General features: G+C 36.8%; 1 protein-coding gene across 10 annotated transcripts in view; it reads right to left on the bottom strand.

Moving 5' to 3' along the window:
* Nucleotides 1-23,300, bottom strand: part of KAT6B (lysine acetyltransferase 6B) — a 196,124-nt gene that overhangs the window by 159,113 nt on the left and 13,711 nt on the right. For 7 of the 10 annotated variants that reach the window (XM_036265067.1, XM_036265068.1, XM_036265066.1 and 4 more), the window contains exon 4: nucleotides 22,285-23,163. In XM_036265067.1, the coding sequence (XP_036120960.1) occupies nucleotides 22,285-22,905 (621 nt within the window). In that variant the 5' untranslated portion in view covers nucleotides 22,906-23,163. Of the gene's footprint in view, nucleotides 1-2,574; nucleotides 2,706-10,249; nucleotides 10,397-22,284; nucleotides 23,164-23,300 lie in introns of those variants that run through there. The other 3 variants (XM_036265075.1, XM_036265076.1, XM_036265077.1) reach the window with 3 other exon arrangements.

Raw genomic sequence — 23,300 nt, 5'->3', positions numbered from 1 at the left:
TCAAGAAATCGATGGCATTCTTATACACCAATAATAAACTCACAGAAAAAGAAACTAAAAAAAAAAAATCCCATTTACCATTGCATGAAAAAAATTAAGATACCTAAAATTAAACTTAACCAAAGAAGGACCTATTTGCAGAAAACTACAAGACATTAAAAAAAAAAAATACAGGAAGATATAAAACAGTGAAAGCATAAACTTGGTTTATGGATTGAAAGAATTAACATCATTAAAATGTCCATACTATCCAAAGAAAACTATAGATTAAATGCATCAAAATACCGACGACATATTTCACAGAACTAGAACAAATACTTCAAAAGTTCATATGGAACCAAAAAGACCCCAAATAGCCACAGCAATCTTCAAAAAGAACAAAGTAGGAGGGATCACAATACCAGATATCAGGTTATACTACAAAGCCACTGTAATCAAAACAGCCTGGTACTGGCACAAGAACAGGCATATAGATCAATGGAACAGAACAAAGAACCGGGAAAGAGACCCAAGGCATTATGCTCAATTACTATTTGACAAAGGTGGCAAGAGCATACAATGGAGTCAAGACAGCCTCTTTAATAAATGGTGTTGGGAAAATTGGACAGCTACATGCAAAAAAATGAAACTAGACTAGCTACATGCAAAAAAATGAAACTAGACCACCAACTTATACCATACACAAGAATAAACTCAAAATGCATAAACGACTTAAATGTGACGCTTAAATCTTTAAAAATCCTAGAAGAAAATGTAGGCAACAAAATTTCAGACATCACACGCAGCAGAATTTTCATTGATACATCACCTAAGGCAAGAGAAACAAAGAGAAAAAATTAATACACGACACTACATCAAACTAAAAAGCTTCTGCACAGTGAAAGAAACAACCATCAAAATGGAAAGGGAACCCATAACTGCCAAGGATACATCAGATAAGGGGTTAATTTCCAAAATATATAGAGTACTCATACAACTCAACAAAAGGGAGACAGAGAACCCAATTTAAAAATGGGCAAAGGACCTAAATAGACACCTCTCCAAACAGGACATACAAATGGCCAAGAGACATGAAAAAATGTTCAACGTCACTAATCATTAGAGAGATGCAAATTAAAACAACTATGAGGTATCACCTCACACCTGCCAGAATGACCACCATCAACAAATCATCAAACAAGTGCTGGCGAGGATGTGGAGAAAAGGGGACTCCAGTACACTGCTGGTGTAAATGCAGACTGGTGCAGCCACTATGGAAAACAATATGGTGTTCCTCAAAAAATTAAAAATGGAACTTCCATGTGACCCAGTAAACCCACTTCTAAGAATATACTCGAAGCCAGGTTGGTGTGGCTCAGTGGTTGAGCGTTGACCCCAGGCACCAAGAATATACTCGAAGAAGCCTGAAACACCAATTAGAAAGAATATATGTACCCCTATGTTCATAGCGGCACTATTTACAATAGCTAAGATCTGGAAACAGCCCAAATGTCCATCAATAGATAAGTGGATAAAAAAGCTGTGGTACATATACACAATGGAACATTATGCAGCTGTAAGAAAGAAAGATCGTGTATCCTTTGAAATGTCATGGAGGGACCTGGAGAGTATCATACTAAGTGAAATAAGCCAATCAGAGAAAGACAAATACCACATGGTCTAACTTATTTGTGGAATATAATGACCAAAAAAAGCTGATGAACAAAACAGGCCCAGAAACATAGAAAGGAGTATGGTTTGGACTGACAAACCTCAGAAGAGAAGGGCGGGGGGCAGGGATGAGATAAACCAAAAAACTCATATGCATGTATATGTAACCAGTGGACATAGACAACAATGCTTGGTGAGGGGGCGGGATAGGGAAGATCAGTGTCTGCAGGGTGGGGGGCACATCTGTAACAAAAATAAATTAATAAACAAGAAAAAAAAAGAACAAGAAGTACCAAAAGCATAAATTCTTTGTTAAAATATGTATACACACAGTTGTATAGTATTTATTTATAAATGCTTTTAAAAGACTTGGAAGAATACATGTAAATCACTAATGTAACTGTCTTTGGAAAGCTATTTTAGGGGAATAACATGCAGGGCCAATGAGAAATAACTTTTACTTTTCACTTTATATGTGTTTTATCTTGTTTGCACAAGGTTGTGTTCTGTCTCCCTCCTTCCCCTCTATCCTCTCTGGCGCACTCATGCTCGCTCTTGCTCTCTCTCTCTCTCTCTCTCTCTCTCTCACACAACCCCAACGTGATGAGCATAACAAAAAGATGGGCAACAAGAAATAAACTTACTAATAACACTTCTTTACTGAATAGATGTGCTTCTAAAATGTTGCAGGAGAATTTATTAAAACTAACGTTTTTAAATATGCTGGGAAAATTTGCTATTCAAAGGAATGTCATTCATTAAATAAATAATACACCATGAACATGTGGGATTAAAAGTCAGAAAGCAAAGAAGGTTAAATATTAAGAAATCAGTTATTATAATTAATGATATTAAAGGTCAAAGGAGAAACATAGTATCTCCATAAATGCTGAAAAGACATTTGATAAAATAAAAATTTCATACCTGATGAAACTTCTTTAACATGATAAATACATTAAGTCAGCATCATGTTTAGTTGGAAGATACTGAGGAATCCCCCTGAAACATATCCACTATCACCAGTATTCTTTAACATCATTAAGGAGGTACTAGAGCTGATAAAATTCAGACAAAAGAAAGATTTAAGGTATAGAAATAAGAAAGGAGACAGTAAAATTTAAATGATCATAATTTGCAGATCACAGCATTATATACCTGGAAAACCCAATATGACAAACTAAAATGTATTATATACAAAAATATAATTCAGTAAGGTGGTCAGGCACAAAATTAATATATAAAAACAATAACTTTCCTGTATTAAAAAAAGAATCAATGAGAAAGTGTAATGGAAGACTCCATTTACAATGGCAATCCAAAAAAACCATACCCAGGCCCTGGCCGGTTTTGCTCAGCGGTTGGAGCATCGGCCTGCAGGCCAGAGTCCCGGGTTCGGTTCCCATAGGGACACGTACCAAAAAAAAAAACAAACAAACAAACCATACCCAGAAATTCATTTAACAGAGAGTTAAAATCCTTCAGTACATACTATCCACACTCTATACACTCACATACAAAAGATTTTAATGGATGATAGTGGTTATATTATAGAAATATTTATAGATAAAATGAGATAATGTCTGGGATTTGTTTCAAAATAATTCAGTAGTGCCAGGGGCTAGGGGAGTGGGTAGGAATATAACTGAAACGAGAGTGGTCATGAGCTAATTACTGCCATAGCTGGTAAAGTTGAACACTGCTCTTGATTTTTTACGTGCTTAAAATCTTCCACAATGAAGAAATTTAAGTAAAAGAATAGATTAAAAAGTGGAAAGATATACCTATTCTTCAATATATAAGACTCACTATTAGACCATTCTAGCCCTGGCCAGTGTTGCACAGTGGTTAGAGAGCATCGGCCTGAGCACTGAAGGGTCACAAGTTTGATTCCTGGTCAAGAGCATGTATCCGGGATGCAGGTTTGATCTCCACCCTGCTCAGAACAAGTTTGGGAGGCAACCAATCAATGACTCTCTCTCACATCAATGTCTCTCTCTCCCTTCCTCCACCACCCTCCCTTTCACTCTCTCTAAAAATCAATGAAAAAATATCCTTAGGTGAGGATTAACAAAAACAAATTTTAAAAAAAAGGAATACCATTCTATACACTGAAAACTACAATAAAATCACAAGATCTTTTGAAACTAATCAGCTGACTTTAACATCTATGCAGAAAAACAAGCAACCACAATTAACCAAGAAGATTCTAAAAAAGAAAACAAGCGAGCATTAGCCTACTAAATAAAGGGGGTGGGGGATAACAAATGTTGATGAGAACATAGAGAAATCCAAACACTTATACATTGCTGATGGGAATATAAAGTGGTTCAGCCACTGTTGAAAGCAGTTAGGGAGTTCCTCAAAAAGTTAAACATAAAATTCTCATATGACCCTGTAATTCCAATCTTGGTTTATATCCAAAAGAATTAAAAACACACATTCAAACAAACACTTTTACATGAGTATCCATAGCAGCACTGTTTATGCTGTCTACAAGATTCAAAGACATAAGGTTGAAAGTAAAAAGAATGGAAAAAGATATACCATGCAAAACAAACAGTAACCAAAGAAAGGTGAAGTGGCTAAATGAGTATCAGGAAAGACTTGAACACAGAAATTGTTACTAGAAACAAAAAAGGACATTGTGTAATGATGAAAGGATCAATATATCGAGAAAATATAACAATAATACGTATAAATGCACCGCCCTGGCCGGTTAGGCTCAGCGGTTAGAGCGTCGGCCTGCGGTCCAGAGAGACCCGGGTTCAGTTCCCGCTAAGGGCACGTACCTCAGTTGCAGTTTGTCCCCTGCCCTAGTTGGCTGTGCGGGTGGCAGCCACTCGATGTGTCCTTTACACGTTGATGTTTCTCTCTCTCTTCCTCTCTCTCCCTCCCACTCTACCTGAACAAAAAATAGAAAAATGTCCTCGGGTGAGGAAAATAAATAAATAAATAAATAAATAAATAAATAAATAAATAAATAAATAAAGCAAGCACCTAAAAACAAAGCCTCAATATTCATTAAAGAAAAGTAACAATATTAAAAGAAGAAACGAAGAATTCAACAATAACAGCTGGAGTCTTCAATATTACACTTTTAATAACAGAATAACCAAGCAGAAGATGAACAACAGAAGTCTTGAATAGCACTACAAACCAACTAGCCATAACAAACATCTATAGATACTGCCACCCAACAACAGCAGAATACACATTCTTCTCAAGTGTAACTGGAACACGTTTCAGGATAGACTATATGTTAGGCCATAAAGCAAGCCTCAATAGATGTAAAAGGAATGAAATCATACAAACTTTGTTCTCTGACCACAATGGAGTGAAATTAGAAATCAGTAACAGAAGTAAGTTTAGGAAATTCACAACCCAACGTAAACCTTTGGGCAACACTGAATGTGAGTGAGGCAGCTAGAGAGGTCAGATGGCAGAGCGGGGGGCCAAAGTCTGATGGACAACAACTTAAAGACATACCCAACAGGTAACCCAACAGTGTAAGATTTAGGTCAGAAAGGATCCCTGACAAATGCACTTTTATGTCATTAAAGCCAATTGCTAATCAGCTAAAATAAACCCTTTTCTCAACCTCAGGTTCACTAAATGATTCTAAGAACTTCATGAAACAAAGGCTGACACACAGATCTAGGTAAGACTGTCTAAAGACCCACAGAATTTAGGGGAAAATGATTTCAAGTGATTTACACATTCTAGAAACCCCTGGGAATGGGAATACTGTACCATGGAGGCCACTTGCCTCTTGCCTCCTTCCTTCCTCCTCCCCTACATTCCAAAGCAAAACTGGAGACAACTCCACAGGTTAAATGAGATGAAGTGAAATAAAAGTTGGAAAGTTAACGAAATCAAAATTTCAAAAGCAAAAGTGAGGATGCATATTGAGAGATCCAGATTTCTGAAAGATAGTTATTATTATTATATTTTTATCCTCACCCGAGGACAGTTTTCAATATTTTGTTCAGATAGAGTGGGAAGGAGAGAGAGAAACATCGACGTGAAAGGGACACATCGAGTGGTTGCCACCCACACGACCCAACCAGGGCCAGGGACAAACAGCAACTAAAGTACGTGCCCTGAGCGGAAACTGAACCCGGGTCTCTCTGGACCGTAGGCTGACGCTCTAACCGCTGAGCCAAACTAGCCAAGGCTGAAAGATATAGTTTTATGTGATTTTTTAAAAAGACATCATAAATTAGTGGGGAGAGTAAGAATTTTAATACATGATCCTGAAACAATCAGTAAATTATTTAAAAATCCTTTCACCATTTTCTAAAATTAAAATTGTAGATAATTTTAAGGATTTAAACATATCACTAAAGACAAACAAAAAACTAGAGGGAAATATTAGTAAATGCCTCTCTGAAGTCAAGATAGAGAAGAGCTTTCTAAAACTAACGAAGAAAAATCACAAAGATTAATAATAGTTATACTTCATGCCTTTGCTGAACAATATTTTCATACTTGTAAAAATATAAACACTGGATACAAATACTGACCTAAGCAAAAATGAAGACTTAATTACACTGAGATGAGAAGGGAAATGGGAAAGAAAACAGTATATGTGTATAAGAAACCTTTATCCTCAGTTTCTCCAACAAGAAGTCAATAGAAAATGTCTAAAATTGAAATTCAAGAAACATCATGTAAAAGAATCTTTAAAAAATACAAAACTTACCCTGGCCAGTTTGGCTTAGCAGTTAAGAGAATCGGCCCTCCACCAAAGAGTCACGGGTTCGATTCCCAGTCAAAGACACACATACCTCAGTTTCAGGTTCAATCCCTGGCCCTGGTTAGGGTTGTGTGGGAGGCAACCAATCAATGTGTCTCTCTCACATCGATGTTCTCTCTCTCCCTCCCTCCCACTCTATCTGAAAAAAAAAAAAAAATCAATGGAAAAATATCCTTGGGTGAGGATTAAAAATAATACAAAACTCTATATTAGTCTCAGTATTTAAACCCATAGGAAACAGAGCTCTAAGATCATTATATCAGAAGAACCAGAATGCTTCTTAACTGCTTGTAATCTGTATCTTGTCCATGGACCATGCAGTTGGTTTCCAGGCTTTTATTTAGTCTATGTGTGAACTTATATTTTCATTAATAAAACCGAATGATTTTTAATGTAAAAAAAATACAAAACTCTAACTTCCAGAAAAAATTACTAAATATAGTTGAAAAAGTTAAAGATGGTTGCCTCTAAGGCACAGTAATGAAGGATGGGGAAATAATCACAACACTATAGTTACTGAGCAACAACCATTAAGCATTAAAAATGTTCAAGTCATTCATAATTAAAGAAATGCAAAGTAAAGTAACAGGGACTCCACTCTTCCCTCTACCACAGTAACAGATAAAGGAAAGGCAAGGAAGCAAGGAGATGCCACCCAAGGCTCTCATACTCTGCCCAAGAGTATAAATTGTTACTATTCTTTGGACCACTTTTTGACAATATGTTCCAAAAGTCCTAGAAAAATAATTTATGTTTATACCCCAGTATACCTCCTCTAATAATCTATCCTGGAAGGAATAATTATCCATGCATACACAAAAATTTTAGTGGCAGTATTATTTGTAAAAGCTTTAAAAAAAAAAAGTAGGAACATCCTAAATGTTAAACAAAAACATGAGAAATACCACCAGCCATTTAATGTCACATTTCAAAGAATCATCAAGAATATGAGGAAGGCTCACAACAGTTTTGTTTTGTTTTTTTCATCTTCACCTGAGGGCATTTTTACATTTATCTTCAGATAGAGAGAAAGGGAGAGAGGGGGAAGAGAGAGAGAGAAACATCAATGCGAGAGAGACACATCTACTGGTTGTCACCCACACGACCCCAACCGGGGCTGTGGACAAACTGCAACCAAGGTTCGTGCCCTTACGGGAACTGAACCCGGGACTCTCTGGTCCACAGGCCGACGCTCTAACTGCTGAGGCAAACCGGCCAGGGCTCACAACAGATTTTAAATGTAGGAAGCAAAACACAAAATTATATACCAACATATTCCTCTTTTTATTTAAATGTAACAAATATATACATGAAAGAGGGAAAGCCTGGAAGAAAATACAAACTTGTAACAGTAGTTATCTTTGGAGTAAAATTTGCAATCTTAGTGTATCACCCCTGAATCTTTCTGTATTTTTCAAAGTCTGTACAATGAGCATGGTTAGTCTTAAAACAGATTCTTTTTCTGACTATTTAAATAACAAGACATGGAGAAAAGAAAACACAGAAACATGGATTTTAGTCCTTCATGGACCCTGACTAGAGCAAGACTCCAAGAGGAGAGGAGGTCTTCATGAGAGGGTGATCAAGGACATCAAATTACACTTTTCCCTCAAGAGCAGGATGTCCAGGGAAGGGGTGCCAGGGGCTACTACCCCACCCCCAGCCCTGGACTCTGGTCAGCTGCCCTTTCTATCAGGGCCAGGAAAAGATCACTCCTCGCTCTCTCAGGGCCATGTGCTTGTAGCAAACTGTCCCTACGGGTGCTCGTTATCTCCATGTGTCTGTCAGCTGAGCAGAGACACAGACTACACTTGCCCAGTGGAAAAGTCAGGATTTGAACCTAAGAATTCTGGCTCCAGAGCTACTTCCTCATAAGACTCCTTTACAATGACCTCTAAGATCTCTTTTAGCAAGAACTAGGGCCCTGCCCAATTAACACATCTAGACTGTTTCCTGGACCACATAAGCAGACCCTGTTTGCTCATCTATAAAAGAAGAAAGTTAGCCTCAGGCAGTGATTCCCAAATTTTTGCTGCACAGTGGCATTACCCGAGATCTTCAAAAACTTCTAATACCTGGTTCCCACCCACACATTCTAATTTAATAGGTGTGAGCAGCAATCTGGGAATCAAAATTTTTAAAAGCTCTTCAGATGATTTCAAATGTGCAGCAAGTATGGGAACCAATGGCCTAAGTCAAATGACCTGTTGAAGGAGGGGAGAGGGGAGAAGCTCCAGAAAAACACTCATAAATACATAAACCCAGCATTTTGCATACAATCTCAGGGGTTAACAAATCCTCTGAAAGGCATCCTTGGACCTCAGCTTAAAATCCCTGAACTTGGTGATCTCAACAATTGCCTGCAACTCTAAAATGTTATTCCACAGTTGAAAAATAATCATACAACAGTTTTACTAAATTAATTCATTATAGACAAGGAATGAATCTGATGACTTTTGGTTTTCTATTCTGAAGCACAAACTCCAAGTTCAGTTCATCAACGGTTTTCTTTGGGATGTGTCTTTGGGAGAAATGAGGAAAGGGATAAGCAGTATATGTAACCTTACATCAGCACTACCCAAACTATGTTACCAAATGCAAAAATTTCCAGACAAGTGAATGGTTGTTGCAAAAAGGAGAGAGGAGAGAGCCCATCATCGAATTATCTTGGGAAACTGTAGGTTAAGCAAGTTAAATTTCAGAACTTCCCAGGGACTTTAAATCTAAGAACATTATCAGCATCGTTAACATCTTCAAGCCAGTGTGGCTCAGGGGTTGAGCGTCGACCCATGCACCAAGAGGTCACTGGTTTCATGCCCTGTCAGGACACATATCCAGGTCGTGGGCCAAATCCCCAGTGGGGGGCATGCAGGAGGCGGCCAATTAATGTTCTCTCTCGTTGATGCTTCTATCCCTCTCTCCCTCTCCCTTCCTCTCTCTCTAAAAAAATAATAAAGAAAAAACAAACTGAAAAAAAAAGGAATACTGTACTTCCTTCTACCTCAGAACATAGGTTAGTAAAATCTACCTTAAATGAATTTTAACAAGTTTTATCAGTGACTCCTAGTATAAATACTTTTTAGTCACTTAGAGGTCCAGGTTTATAAGAACCTGCGTGTAACTCTTTTCAATAACTTCTGTTTAACAAAAAGTTTTTCTTCATTTTATTTTCATAAGAGTCCATGTCATATAATGATTAAATGTACAGACTATGGAGCCAAGATTCCTGGGTTTGAATTTTAGCTCTACTATACAATAGCTATGTCACTTTGGGCAAGTCCTTTAATTCATGTGCCTCGGTTCCCTCCTTTGCAAACTAATAATGAAGAGAAGTACTACCTCACAGGCAAGTTATATTCAAAGAACTTTAAGTAGTGCCTGACTCCTAGTAAGCAATCTATAAGTGCTGGCTGTTCTAACTCATTGCTAAAGAAAAGAACATTTCAATCACTCTGAACAGAAAGATCACCGCACTGCTCATTTGAGGAGAAATCACACAGCTGCATGTCTTGACACATTTCGACTGGTAATTTTAATTACTGCTTGAATATAGTTTATATTTTGTAACTTCCAGAGTGCTCAGTACAGTGCTTTATGTGTTACAAGAATTCAATAGATATGTGTTGATTTCAAATAAATGAGACACCTAGGTGATGGTGAAATGAGTGTACTCCAACCTGTGTGCCAGGACTGAAACACCAGCCTCCAACACTTCCTGGATACTCTTGGGCAACGTACCTTATCTGGCCTGTTTCTTCACCTATAAAATTCCATTATTAACAGCACCATATCTCAGGGTTCATGTAAAATTATTTTGTATATATTAAATACTTATAACATTACCTGATAGACAGGAAGCACTAAGATGAAAATATCTCTTCTTGCATGTTATATGTAGAGCCTTCAAATCTAATATGAGCTGTTTATTATGTACATTTATATAAGGCACAAGTACATATTTTAACCATGTTCTTTTGCTTTTGTTGTATATCATATCTCCTGGTATGACAAATGAGAAAATGGGGAACTTAAATGGTCACCAACACAAATCATGGATTTCGGGAGAGTCAAGGCACTTCTCATAAGATGCATGGTGATATTCTACTATGTCAGATTTAAAAACGACCTAAAAAGTGGTGATCTCGATGATAACAATTTATTTCATTTTGCTCTGAAATCTTTAGAAGCTAGAAAAATACATACAATTTGCACCTGATCAATGTTCTGCAAACTGCCTGCAGGCTTGTGTTCATACCCAAACAAGATTTATAGCTAACCAACGTGTCATGTTACATTGAAGTCAAGATATTACACAATTTTCCAATAAAGAAATGATTTTATAAGTTGGTATAAATGCTTTGTGAAGATGTAATTGTTGGCATCTTGTTATATTTCAGTAGCTGGTAGAAAACGAGATAAGTTGGAAGGTTTACAGAGGTCAGAGCTCATCAGATGAGAAGATCATCTTTTTTATCAGCTATGGAAAGCACATTTATGGACTGATAACTAAACAGTTATTACAATTGCAACAGTCAGTATTTCCAAAGCATTCCAACTAATGGGAGCTACTGCAAAAGATTACACTAAAATATTGTAAAATAAAAGGAAACTGAGGATTCTTAAGGTTAACTGCCTTTGTAAATATTAATATTTTTTTCTGAGTTTTTACTAAGAGCTGAAAAAATATAATTATACATCTACCTGCATATTTTTTTCCTTTTTGCCTAACTTTATGAAGATATAATTGACATATGACATTATAAGCATGATATTGTTCTTTTAAATAAGTCCTTATTTTTCAGCCTATCTCTAAATGAATATTCTCATTTAGGTAATAAACACAGCTCTGGCTAGTATGGCTCAGTTGACTGAGTGTTGTTTCATGCACCAAGAGGTTGCCCATTCAATTCCTGGTCAAGGCACATGCCTGGGTTTTGGGCTCGATCCCTGTCAGGGGGCATAAAACAGACCGATGTTTCTCTCTCATTGATGATTTTCTTTCTCTCTCTCTCTCATTCTCCTTCTCCCTCTTCTCTGTCTAAAATCAATAAAAACTTATTTAAAATAAAATAAATAATAGACATAAAATTCTCCAAAGGTTACTTGAATCTTTAAAATGTCACCAAACAGCCTATCTTACTAAAAACTGTCCTATATATTTTCATGCATCTGTGGACATTTAAGTGAAAAATCTTCCTCTACAACTTTAAATGCACGTCTCAGAAAACATTTTGGATATCCAAACCCCAAATGTTAAAAACTCTCAAGCTTCCCTGGCCGGTTCTGCTCAGCAGTTAGAGTACTGGCCCTCAGACCAAAGAGTCGTGAGTTTGATTCTGGTCAAGGGCATGTACCTCGGTTGCAGTTTGGTACCCGGCCCTGGTCAGGGTTGTGTGGGAGGCAACCAGTCAATGTGTCTCTCTCACATCCATGTTTCTCAATGTCTCTCTCTCTCTCTCGCTCGCTCGCTCGCTCTCCCTCGCTCCCTCCCACTCTGTCTGAAGATAAATGAAAAAATATCCTCAAGTGAGGATTTAAAAAAAAAAAAAAACAACTCTCAAGCTACTACTGCCAAATCCACTCTCTTCAACTGGTGAGTAAATACATGAAATGGAAGCAGAGGGCAGTCCCTGCTTCTGTCCCCATGGAAATGATTCAGGATATATAATCAGAACTAGAACTCAGGCCTCTTGACTCCCATTCTTCAACTAGCATTACTCCCATAAACTGTAACTCATTCCTTTCTAAGCAAATTTAGACAATATACATCATAACCCCAAAACCTTCGATTTGCAACCTCCTATGCAAAAAAATGATTTAGATGAGGACACTGAAAAACCACTGTGTGGCAGGCAGAATATTACCCCCCTTCCCACACACACAATGTCCACTTCCTAATGCCAAGAACTTGTGACTCTGTCACCTTACATGGCAAAATGTCCTTACAGCTGTGATTAAGGACTTTGAGATGGGGAGATTATCCTGGATTATGTAAATAGCCTCCACCTAATCACATGACTCCTTTAAAGCTGTCCAGGCTATGTTCAGAGAAAAATGTGACAATGGAAAAATAGACAGATATGATGCTGCTGGCTTTGAAGACAAAGGGAAAGGGCCATGAGCCAAGGAATGCAGGCAGCCTGCAGAAGCTGTAAAAAGTGAAGACAGATTCTCTCCCAGAGCCTCCAGAATGCAGCCCTGCGGATACTGATTTTAATCCAATCACCCCCATGTTGGATTTCAGACCTTCAGAACTGTAAGACAATAAATCTGCATTGTTTGAAGCCACTTGTTTGTGGTAATTTGTTACAGCAGTAATAGGAAACATATACACTGGATGAAAGGTTATTCATGGTCTCAAAGTATCACTGTACAAATTACTTATTAACTACAAAAGGGAAAAGGTGCCTTTACTAAGAGATCTAGCAAAAACATCTTAACCAACTGATAAAGCACCACCAATAACAAGATAACCTGAAAGGATGTAACTCCTATGTGACAAAAGAGGAACTACACAACATCACCAGTGCAGTATTCTTGACAAAATGGTTACCCTGAATCCAATCATGAGGACACAATCAGACAAACATTAGTTGTCAAACATCCTACAAAACTGACCTAAATGGTTCAAAAATGTGACTGATGGGAGAAGCAAAATAAAGAGGGAAACTGTTCTCTGTTAAAGGAAATATAACCACCAAATGCAACCTGTTACCCTTAACTGGATCCTAGATCAAAAACAAAAGTTTAAAGTGACAGTTTGGGGCCATTTGGGAGAAATATAGACTATTAGATAACATTCTTGTTTCACTGCTGAATTTCTTACATGAGGTAATAGTATTGTGGTCACACAGGACAATGTCCCCTGATATACAGTTATTATTATAACTTAATATCGTGGCCCTGGCCAGTTTGGCTCAGTAGTTGGAGCACTGGCCCATGGACCAGAGAGTCCCGGGTTCAGTTCCTGCTAAGGGCATGTACCTCGGTTGCAGTACATCCCCGGTCCTGGTTGGGGTCATGCGGGTGGCAATCAGTCAATGTGTCTCTTTCACATTGATGTTTCTCTCTCTTTCTTCCTCCCTCTCTCCCTCCCGCAAACACACACACACACACACACACACACACACAAACTTAATATCATGATATCTTAGTATCATTATGTTTGTTATGAATTTTCAAATAGTTCAGCCACATTATGAGTATGTACATGTATATGTGTAAATACATATACACATAAAAACATACATACAGCCCTGGCTGTTTTGGCTCAGCAGTTAAAGAGTCGGCTTGTGGACCAGAGAGGCCTGGGTTCAGTTCCTGATAAGGGCGCATACCTCAGTTGCAGTTCATCCCCAGCCCCAGATGGGGTCATGTGGGTGGCAACCAGTCGATGTGTCTCTCTCACATTGATGTTTCTTTCTCTCTCTTCCTCCCACTCTATCTGAAGATGTTTCTTTCTCTCTCTTCCTCCCACTCTATCTGAAAAAAAAAAAAAAAGTCCTCAGGTGAGGATTAAAAACATACATACAGACACACAGGGGAAGAACAAATGTGGCAACATGTTAACAATGGGTGAATGTAGGCCAAAGAAATGCAGTGCAGATTATACTATTTCAACTTCCAGAAATAGTGCAATCCTGTAAATTACAAAGTTAAGGGGAAAATATCTTCCTGGCTCCTTCCATTGCCTGCCTTCCCCAGTCTCCTCACAACCTTCTAGCAGCCTAACTAGATGAAATAGCTTCTGTTCTTCAAACAGCCCACATTCTTCCACTGGTACAGATCCCGTGTGGGGCTGCTTTACTCACCTCTCAAAGCTCAATAGCTAGGGTTGGGTTTTGATATAAGGTAGAAGCTTCTACATGGTATTAAAATACCAATATGGGGAACAAGTTGAAATATCAAATAGGAATCATCATTTGACATCCTTAATATTTAATTTTAATTTGGGCATTCTTTGCTTCTCTTACTACTGTTTCTAACCCCATATAATCTTTCCTGTTTTTTGAACTTCATCATTCTCATTCATAATCTGAGAGGGTCACAAGCATGGCAGTAAACCACGGGCAAAAAGCAAGACCAGCCACATCAGAAACTATTACAGAAACATTCAAGTGCTGCCTCTGGCTCCCAGCCCACATTACTCTTGAGTATCACAGGCAGCCCAGACCAAAGCTCACCTCCTTCCTGTAGGCCTCACTGCTTTCCATATGGTAGCTTAAGGACATCAAAGAAGATGGAAGAAATTATCTAAATTCACCAAGCTAGTCCCATTCCCTCCCTAGAACTGTGGAAAAGTCATTGATTATCTCAATTACTTCTTCTGCAATACCTTTTCCCCGCATGCTAAGATTCAGCAATGCTAGAAAAAAAGGGGGTTGGGGGCTGGATACTAAACTAACAGATGGAGGATTAAGAACAAAAGACCTCCCTGACAGGAAACAAGAGCTAAAATGTTTGTATATATACCAACAATATACCTACGATAATAGTACAGAGAAACAAAAATTGAACTTGTAAATAAAATTAAGTTGCTCTTCTGAAACGCCTGTCTAACTACAGACAGGAAAAGGCCCAGCATGGTTTCTATGTATGCTTATGCTGTTTCTAATAGAAAGGACACAATCAAGCCAAAACAAACATCTGTTAACCAGTTAAGTTTGTTAATGAAACAAAATTGCAGCTGGTTTTATCAAAGATCAAAAGTGAAGCAAATTAGAGAAAGGATGTATGAACAAAGCTGGTTTCTAAAAAATAATGGCTCAAGAATTCTAAACCCATTTGTCAAATTAACACAAATCCTTCCTGGATTTTACTTAGACCATTGATTAGTATTTATTTTACAACTTTATAGAGCCCAGCCTCACAGTTTAAATCTAATTTCACTCACTCTAGAACTTTGTCTATATAGTTCATTTCACAGATTTTTCAAAATATTCCCTCCATAAAACAAACCCAAAAAGTTATAGTCTATATCAATATCCTACTAATTAAAAGGTTCACTTAAAAGGAAAAACAATAGTATATATTTTGCAACTCGTGGAGACTTCTCTTGGAAAGCAGTCCAGTCTCAAGCAGCAGCATAATAACAGTGATTAGCATTTCACAATGTGCCCTGCCATACCTCCTTGTCTTACATGTGTAAAGTCCCTGTCACCCGAAGACAATGAGATCAGAGCACCCCCACACACATAAAAACATACTTTCCTCATGGCCCTGATAACTCAAAATGTCACAAATTACATGGCTGACTCATCTGCTAACTTTAATTTAGTGAGCTAATTGATGTTTACATACTTAGAAACATTAATAGACTGGGGAGATCAAAGTACCTGAAAAGATATAGATTCACATTTTAAATACTGGTGTAACGAGAGAAGAACAGTTTCATCAAATCTGCTATAGTTTAATATACAGACCAAGAATATTAAGTATAGAAACAAAACAGAAAGTGATAAATTTTACAATCTAATTTTGCTATTGCAATGATAAAGCAATCACATTTTATCGTGTATCCTTCATACATTATTATGTACAAAAATAAAACATATAAAAAGAACACACTTTCATCCTAAGAAAAAATATATATTATTTATTAAATAAATTTGAAAGGAAAGAGTAAACATCTTTGCCACCCAAAACAATCAGAATAAACTAGCAAATGCCACTTAACTGCTACATAACTTCAAAGATTATGGCATAGATGTTCTTAGCACTGAAAGTATAACAAATGTAGCTGTAGTAATCCAAATAGGCACATGGAATATAACAGTAAATTTCTGAAAACTGCTGAAAATATTCAAAATTATTCAAGAAACCATACCCTTCACATCCTTAATGCTTGAAAGAAAGTACCATTAAGAAATCAGAAAATAGATCTATATTATTCATGTCAGGATCATGTGTTGTAGGAAAGGCAGCTACAGTATCAAATACATCTAAGATCTAAGGAGTGAAAAAAGAATGTTTAATGGTCATTTTAGGAGTAAAAATTCCCCGACATTATGTTCCTACTTTACCTGAAGCCTATTTCATTAGAACTCGAGACAAGTCCCATCTTGATAAAAGCTCTAAAGTGGAACAAGCTGTCATGCCCCAGAGTGCAACAGAAAGACCCATTCACTCTTCATTTTATCTTTCGCTTGACCCAACTAACTAGTTTGAGACAATCCAAGCATTCTCCCAACAATGCCTCAACAACTAGTACTATCTGCTCACAAAAGTTGTCCTCAGATACTCTGCTCATTTTGAAGAACTTCAGAAGATTAATTAGCAACATGAACTACAGTCTTTTTCTTTCCCTGACCCTGGAACAGCAAGTATTTGATTCACCTATTCTTTCACATTATAATAGGTTTCTGTCTGACTTGTCATTCTAAAACTGACTTTCATCCATACCAATTCCAAAATTCAGGTTATATGGAAGAGTATGTTTTGCAATATTTAGTGCTTTGTCCACTTTCAGTTGAATACACTTAGCTAAGCATTCTTTGAGAAATGTGACATCTGCAATACAAAGGACACAAATTCAAAGGAAAACTAAGGACAACAGAGAGGAGGACATTTGGACTCTACATAATTAGCAGATAAAAAATACACACATTTCTGCCAAAAAGATGTGGAATTGTCTGAGACTGAATGATTCCCCTAGGGCTGAGAGACTTCTGGAAGCCTGCCCCATCAAAGAACAATATGGACAAGTGAATGGTGCTTCACAAAGTACAGGCGATTAGAAAAGTCCCAGAGAGAGATGAGGGTCTCTCTAGGGCAAAGATTATGGGACTGGAGATTAGAGGACAGAATGAAGAAAAGTGAAGAAAGCAAAATCTAAAAATAAAGTTCTTTAATTTATGACATTTATACAACACAAGAAACTGATGTATGTATTAATGTATGATGTACATTAATCTTCTATTTATGAAAATATTTCATGCTAATAACACTGCCAAAAACCCTAATAAAGTATCTCCCTAAAAGGGGTGGGGGCCAACTAGAGTAAACAACTGAATAAGCCAAGACCACACCTCTGATCATCTGTGCTCCTTTTAAAACTCATTTTCTTACAGAGAGCATCACTGTTTTATAATTATGTTTGAATATTTCTGTAAGATTCTAATAGTCATTTGATTTCTTAGAAAAAAAAAGTTAAAAGCCCCACCTGATATAGAAGTAACTCCCTTTCCAACCATGTCGTCTAGAATGGAAGTCTCATATATTATGTACTGTACTAGAAACATACCAAGATTTGACAAAAAGTTTTAAGAAGATATTCCCAATAAAGTAAAATACCAAGGTATCTGTTTAAAATTGAACTAAGCCAATTTTATAAAAATGCTAAAGCCCAAATGTTCAAATGGAATCTTAATGCTATAAAGTCTGTGGTGATAACTGAAGTCTCTCTTAGAATATTTGACTTTCCAAAGTCCTCATAATCTGACCTAATTGAGCTTTACCACTTTTAATGAGAAACACTAATACTATCTTTCAGGAGTTCCCTCACCAAGTCAAAGATAATGTGTTATCTTCAGTGGTTTAATTCATTTCCATATCACCTAACCAAAGAGAGCTTTCTTAAATAAATACAAAGAAGTCATGCTAAGAAGCCAGTGTGGTAATATCCCATTTGAATTCTAGACTATCAGAATATGTGCAATTACATTTCAGAAAGGAAAGGAACCCTTCTATTTTAACGTGCATTGTACTCCTCCCAGCAGTCATGCATAGGAATGATGATGTTAAATCTAATTAGACACAGATTTACTAGTTTCCCTACTGCTTGCCCATATTGCTAATATTACAAATAGTTTGTGCTTTAAAAACTGTAATAGGCTTATTGCAGCTACCAAATTTAAAATGCCAAAAATCTATTTATTGGGAGAAGGGGGAATGCTTCTAAGCATCTGAGGAACTGGAAGAGACACTTTCACTGTTAATGAAAAAGTCACTACTGTGGACCAGCACTAAAGAGGTTTGGAGTCAGACTGTCTGTTAGAATCTGTGCTTCACCACTCACCAGCTCTCAAAGTGACCTTGGACAAATTACTTAGGCTTTGAGCCTCAGTTTTTCATCTGTAAAGTAAGGATAAAAATCTGTAGCCCTCAGTTATTGTGTTAAGAGCATAATAAATATAAAGCATTTGGAATAGTACCAGCATTTAACCCTCAAAAAATGTTAGTTATTATTTTTACTATTTTTTATTTTCTTTTTTACAGTTAAATGAAACTGCTCAGCAAAAGTAACTAGAATAACAGACATCAGTTGGCTAAATTGTAATTGAGATTACTCTCTCTGTACAAACAGCTGCCATTTATACCATAAATGTCCTCCTACAATGCAAACTCTACAGACTTCTAGCACAAGAACAATGATAATCTTTCAAATATATTAGAAAAAGTCCCATATACATGAAACTACAGTACAACCAATACAGATCCAAGTTCAGCAGCTGAAGCAAGAAAATCATTAGCATATTATGGTTTTACAGTAAGAAACTCAAAATATTTTCTATAATACAAAAATGTTCACATTGGCTATTTGACATTTTGGATCCCTCTGAGAATCTGATAAAAACTATAGATCCTGACCCTAGAAAAACATGTGCATACATATAACTGTTCTATTTCAGGGGATTTGTAGTATACTTTCCCCACACTCATCCACAGACCCAGGTTAAGAATTTCTATTACATTACTTAACAAGTTTACATGGTTTTAAACTATTTACCACTTGCAATCTCAAAGGGCAATTTGATATTATGATGTAGTTTTTATTATTTTTTTTAAAGAAAAATGCTATTGTAATATATAATAACAATATAATACATTGTGGCCAAAATGACTTGACCGAATTTTCACTTTTTTTTTTTTAAGAACTAGATTATAGCCCGGTGGGTGTGGCTCAGTGGTTAAGCACTGACCCATGCACAAGAGGTCACCAGTTCGATTCCTGGTCAGGGCACATGCCCAGGTATGGGCCTGATCCCCAGTAGGGGCATACAGGAGGCGACCAATCAATGTTCTCTCTCGTCGATGTTTCTCTCTCTCTCTCCCTCTCCATTCCTCTCTCTCAAATCAATAAAGAAAGAAAAAAGAACTAAATTATAATTACTCAATATAACTTATCTCTAAATTTCATCAAGTAAAAATTCTAGGACACATTTTCTCACTTTTCCTTGTTATAGGATGGGGTCAACTAGACAATTTAAAGATCAGCATCACAAAAAGAGAGGTAACAACAATTGCATGGTAAGCAATAAATATACTGTTCTCAATCCTAGACACTTTCAGACATGAATTTTCCTTTAGACTAAAAATACTTCAGTACAGATGCTGTAAGAAAAAACATAAGGTTAGCAAGAAATGGTGGGCAAGGTGAAAGAGAATGGGAAAGGGACTATGGAAAATTTATAGTGATTCCTCTATCACAAGTAAAAATATCCACTGAATCACAAAATTATTGAAACATACTATTAAATTGCCTAAAGCTGCCTGAATTAGTCCACATACCTGATCATTATAATACCTTAATATACCTTAAGGTAATGTATATATTTTTAAAACAAAGACATCCAAATCCATCAAGAAATGGCTCTACATTCCCTTGAGGAATTTTCTCAAGATATAAGCTTTTATAAAAACATTTAATGAGAAACAGAAGTGCTTACTGTGGCTGTGTCAGACACAGGAATTAGGATTTGAGTAATTTGCTATATTTTTTAAAAACAAATGTTATTTTTAAAAAATTTTCATAGGTTTATTGCTTTCTCTTTTTAAAAAAAAAATCTTTACTTCGAATTTTTTAAATGTTTTTATTGATTTTAGAGACAGAGGGAGAGGGAGAAAGAGAAACACTGATGTGAGAGAGAAACATCAATCAGTTGCCTCCTGCACCCACTCTGACAGGGAATCAAACCGGCAATGATGCTCAACCAACTGAGCCACACAGGCCAGGGCAGTTTACTTCTTTCTTTATACCAACATTTTCTCACAAAGATCCAATTGAGAGTTGGTTACACAAATACCACCAAAAAATAAAATAAATGTTGAGAAAAATAAAATAAAATTATAGTTAAGAGTACTGGCCAGTCTGGCTCAACACTTAGAGCATGTGCACACGGACTGAAGGGTCCTGGGTTCAGTTCCTCATCAAGGGCACATATACCTAGGTTGCAGGTTCAATCCCTGGCCCTGTTCGGGGTCATGCAGCAGCCAACCAAGTGATGTGTCTCTCTCACATACATATTTTTCTATCTCTCCCTCCCTCTCTTCCACTTTCTCTAAAAATCAATGGAAAAATATCCTCAGGTGAGGATTAACAAATATATATATTACATTTGTTTTATTTATATTATATTTATAACAAGTAAATATTTTCTAATATATATAATACATATATATTATATACGTTATAATAGTTAAAATATAAATGCTAGGGTTCAGATTAGTCCATGGAAAGGCAATGCACCTAGTCCTGTCCAGTTTCTAGAGCTAGATTCCTATCATCTTAAAGCACTGAGGGAAGCAGGTCTATATTAAAGGTTGACAGGATCCAAAGAGAAAAAACACACCATCAGGAGCACAACTTTTCCTAACACTTCTGTTTCCATCACTTCTAAAAATGTAGTTAGCATTTACAACCACCCTTTCTATCAACAATGGTTAATGGTTTACAAGATGTAAAGTTAACTGATATAAATGTATCCACTTGCTCAAAGGACAGACAGCAAGCCTTAAAACTGAAGGGCTTGTATTATAAACTATTTGCTGTTGCTCTTCTTTGGTTTTAGTTTGGACAGTAATTTCAGTAGCTTTGAAACAAAACAAAGAAAAATCCTACTCAACCAAAGAGCAGGATTGTAGCAGTAATTTAAGGAGAAATCTGCCATATATGTATAAATACTACAGAAATAGCATAAGGCCCAGAGAAACCAAAGAGCACAAGAAACACTATGAGACAAAACAAACATTCACTTTCAATCACTGAGAAGTAGGCAATAATAAATAACTTCAAATTAAAATAGACAGGACTTAGGTCATATATAAAAACAATTTCGGGAATCCATAGGCTATCAGTATTAAAATAATCAGTCTATAAATTCTTCTCTGAAAATAATAAAGAGGAAAATATCAATTATACCTCAATAAAGCTGAGACTAAAGATAAATAATAAATAATTTAAAAAGAGAAAAATATACAGTGGCCTTTCTTAGATTTTTACAAATATGTATGATTCTGCCTTGAGGAAGGAGGATTAAAGTTATTTATCCTGGTCCTTTCAAATGCTTACCGGTTAGCAGGTTAGCAATTAGAGTTTAAAAAACAAATCACACCCTGGCCAGTGTGGCTCAATGGTTAGAGCGTTGGAAGGGTCTGGGTTTGATTCCCAGTCAAGGGCACCCACCTGGGTTGCAGGTTTAATCCCTGTCCCAGCCAGGGCAGTTGCGGGAGGCAACCAAACGATGTGTCTCTCTCACATCAATATTCCTCTCTCATTCTCCCCCCCCCCACAGCCCCTCCCTTTCAATCTCTCTAAAAAAAAATTAAAAAATTAAAAATCAATGGAAAAAATATCCTCCGGTGAGGACTATCAAAAAATAACAATAAATTAAATTAAATAATGAAAAACAAATCACATAATCATCACATTCAATTCTTAGTCAACCAATGAGGAAGCCCTCAATACACTGTAAAACAATAAAGAACACTTTATATTGTAAGACAATATAAACATTTTAAAATATAAATGCCTGCTCTAAGGCAAAACATTTTATTTTATCAAACTTTACTCAAAACTTTTGTCCATATAAAATTTAACTGAAACTATGCAAGTAGAATGGGTAATATTTAGAATGCATTAACATGCTCTCTTCACTTACCTGGTCTTTCTCATGGGGTAGAAGGCTGACAGGTGGAAGCGAGGATGGAAAAGCACTGGGATACTTGGGAGCCCCCTTGCCATCTGAGTTTCCATAATTGACCCTGTACTGTGGTCCGTCTTTCAGTAATCTCCCATTGTTCACTGCACGTTTGGCCCCCAGTCGCAGCCGCTGCTGAAAGGCTGGGTTGTTGGTGGTGCTTGTGAGATCACTTTGATTTCTGAGATACTTCTCTATGTTCTTCAGGGAGGAACCATTTGGCTCCTCAAGTCCTTCAATTGCTCTCCTTAAAAGTTTATTCCAATCCACATTGCGCAGGTCATTGCATGTTCCTCTAGACCCCTTGGTTGACTTAGGAAAAGTGCCTGGTTTGACTGATGAAAAGCGCCCAGGGTTGTCTGGGTCCTTATAGGAGGCAAGGCCTTTGTTGGTGACTTTGAGAACTGAGCCATCCTGAACACTGAGCTCCAGCTGTTCAGAGACTGTCTTCTTATCCAACCCATGGGACGTACTGACTGCATGGCAGATTCTCTCTTCAGAGGGCCTTTGCTTTTGCTTTTTTATTTTCTGTATAGCTTCAAGAATCCACTCTGTATAAAGTGGGTTTGCAAGTTTTACCATGATTGACAAATGACTTCTTCAATACAAAAGTTACCCATAGAGGTTCTCCTTGTATTTAACAGAACTTGCACATTTAAAAGTCATTTACAATTCAACAAATAGGCAGAGTATTCCAGAACATATTAAGCAACATCTTACAAACATCCATCCTTAAGAGATTAAAAAGAGGACAAACAGGCAATGTTGATAGTTGTCTTATTTGACCAGTAGGAAACACTGCATTCAGGTGAAGAACATCTTTAAGTAGGAAATCAAGACCTTGAAGGATAAAAAGGGGGGAAGGCTCTTAATAAAAGAATTTATAAAAATAAATTTTTTAGTATTTTTACTCTTTAGTATTACTTTAGTACTCTTTAGTATTACTTTTTCTGATGCAAAATGACCCCAGAAGTAAT

The sequence above is a fragment of the Molossus molossus genome, unplaced genomic scaffold (assembly GCF_014108415.1).
Source record: "Molossus molossus isolate mMolMol1 unplaced genomic scaffold, mMolMol1.p scaffold_m16_p_17, whole genome shotgun sequence".
In the NCBI taxonomy this organism is placed as follows: Eukaryota; Metazoa; Chordata; class Mammalia; order Chiroptera; family Molossidae; genus Molossus; species Molossus molossus.
This window is presented reverse-complemented; position numbering and strand designations above follow the sequence as displayed.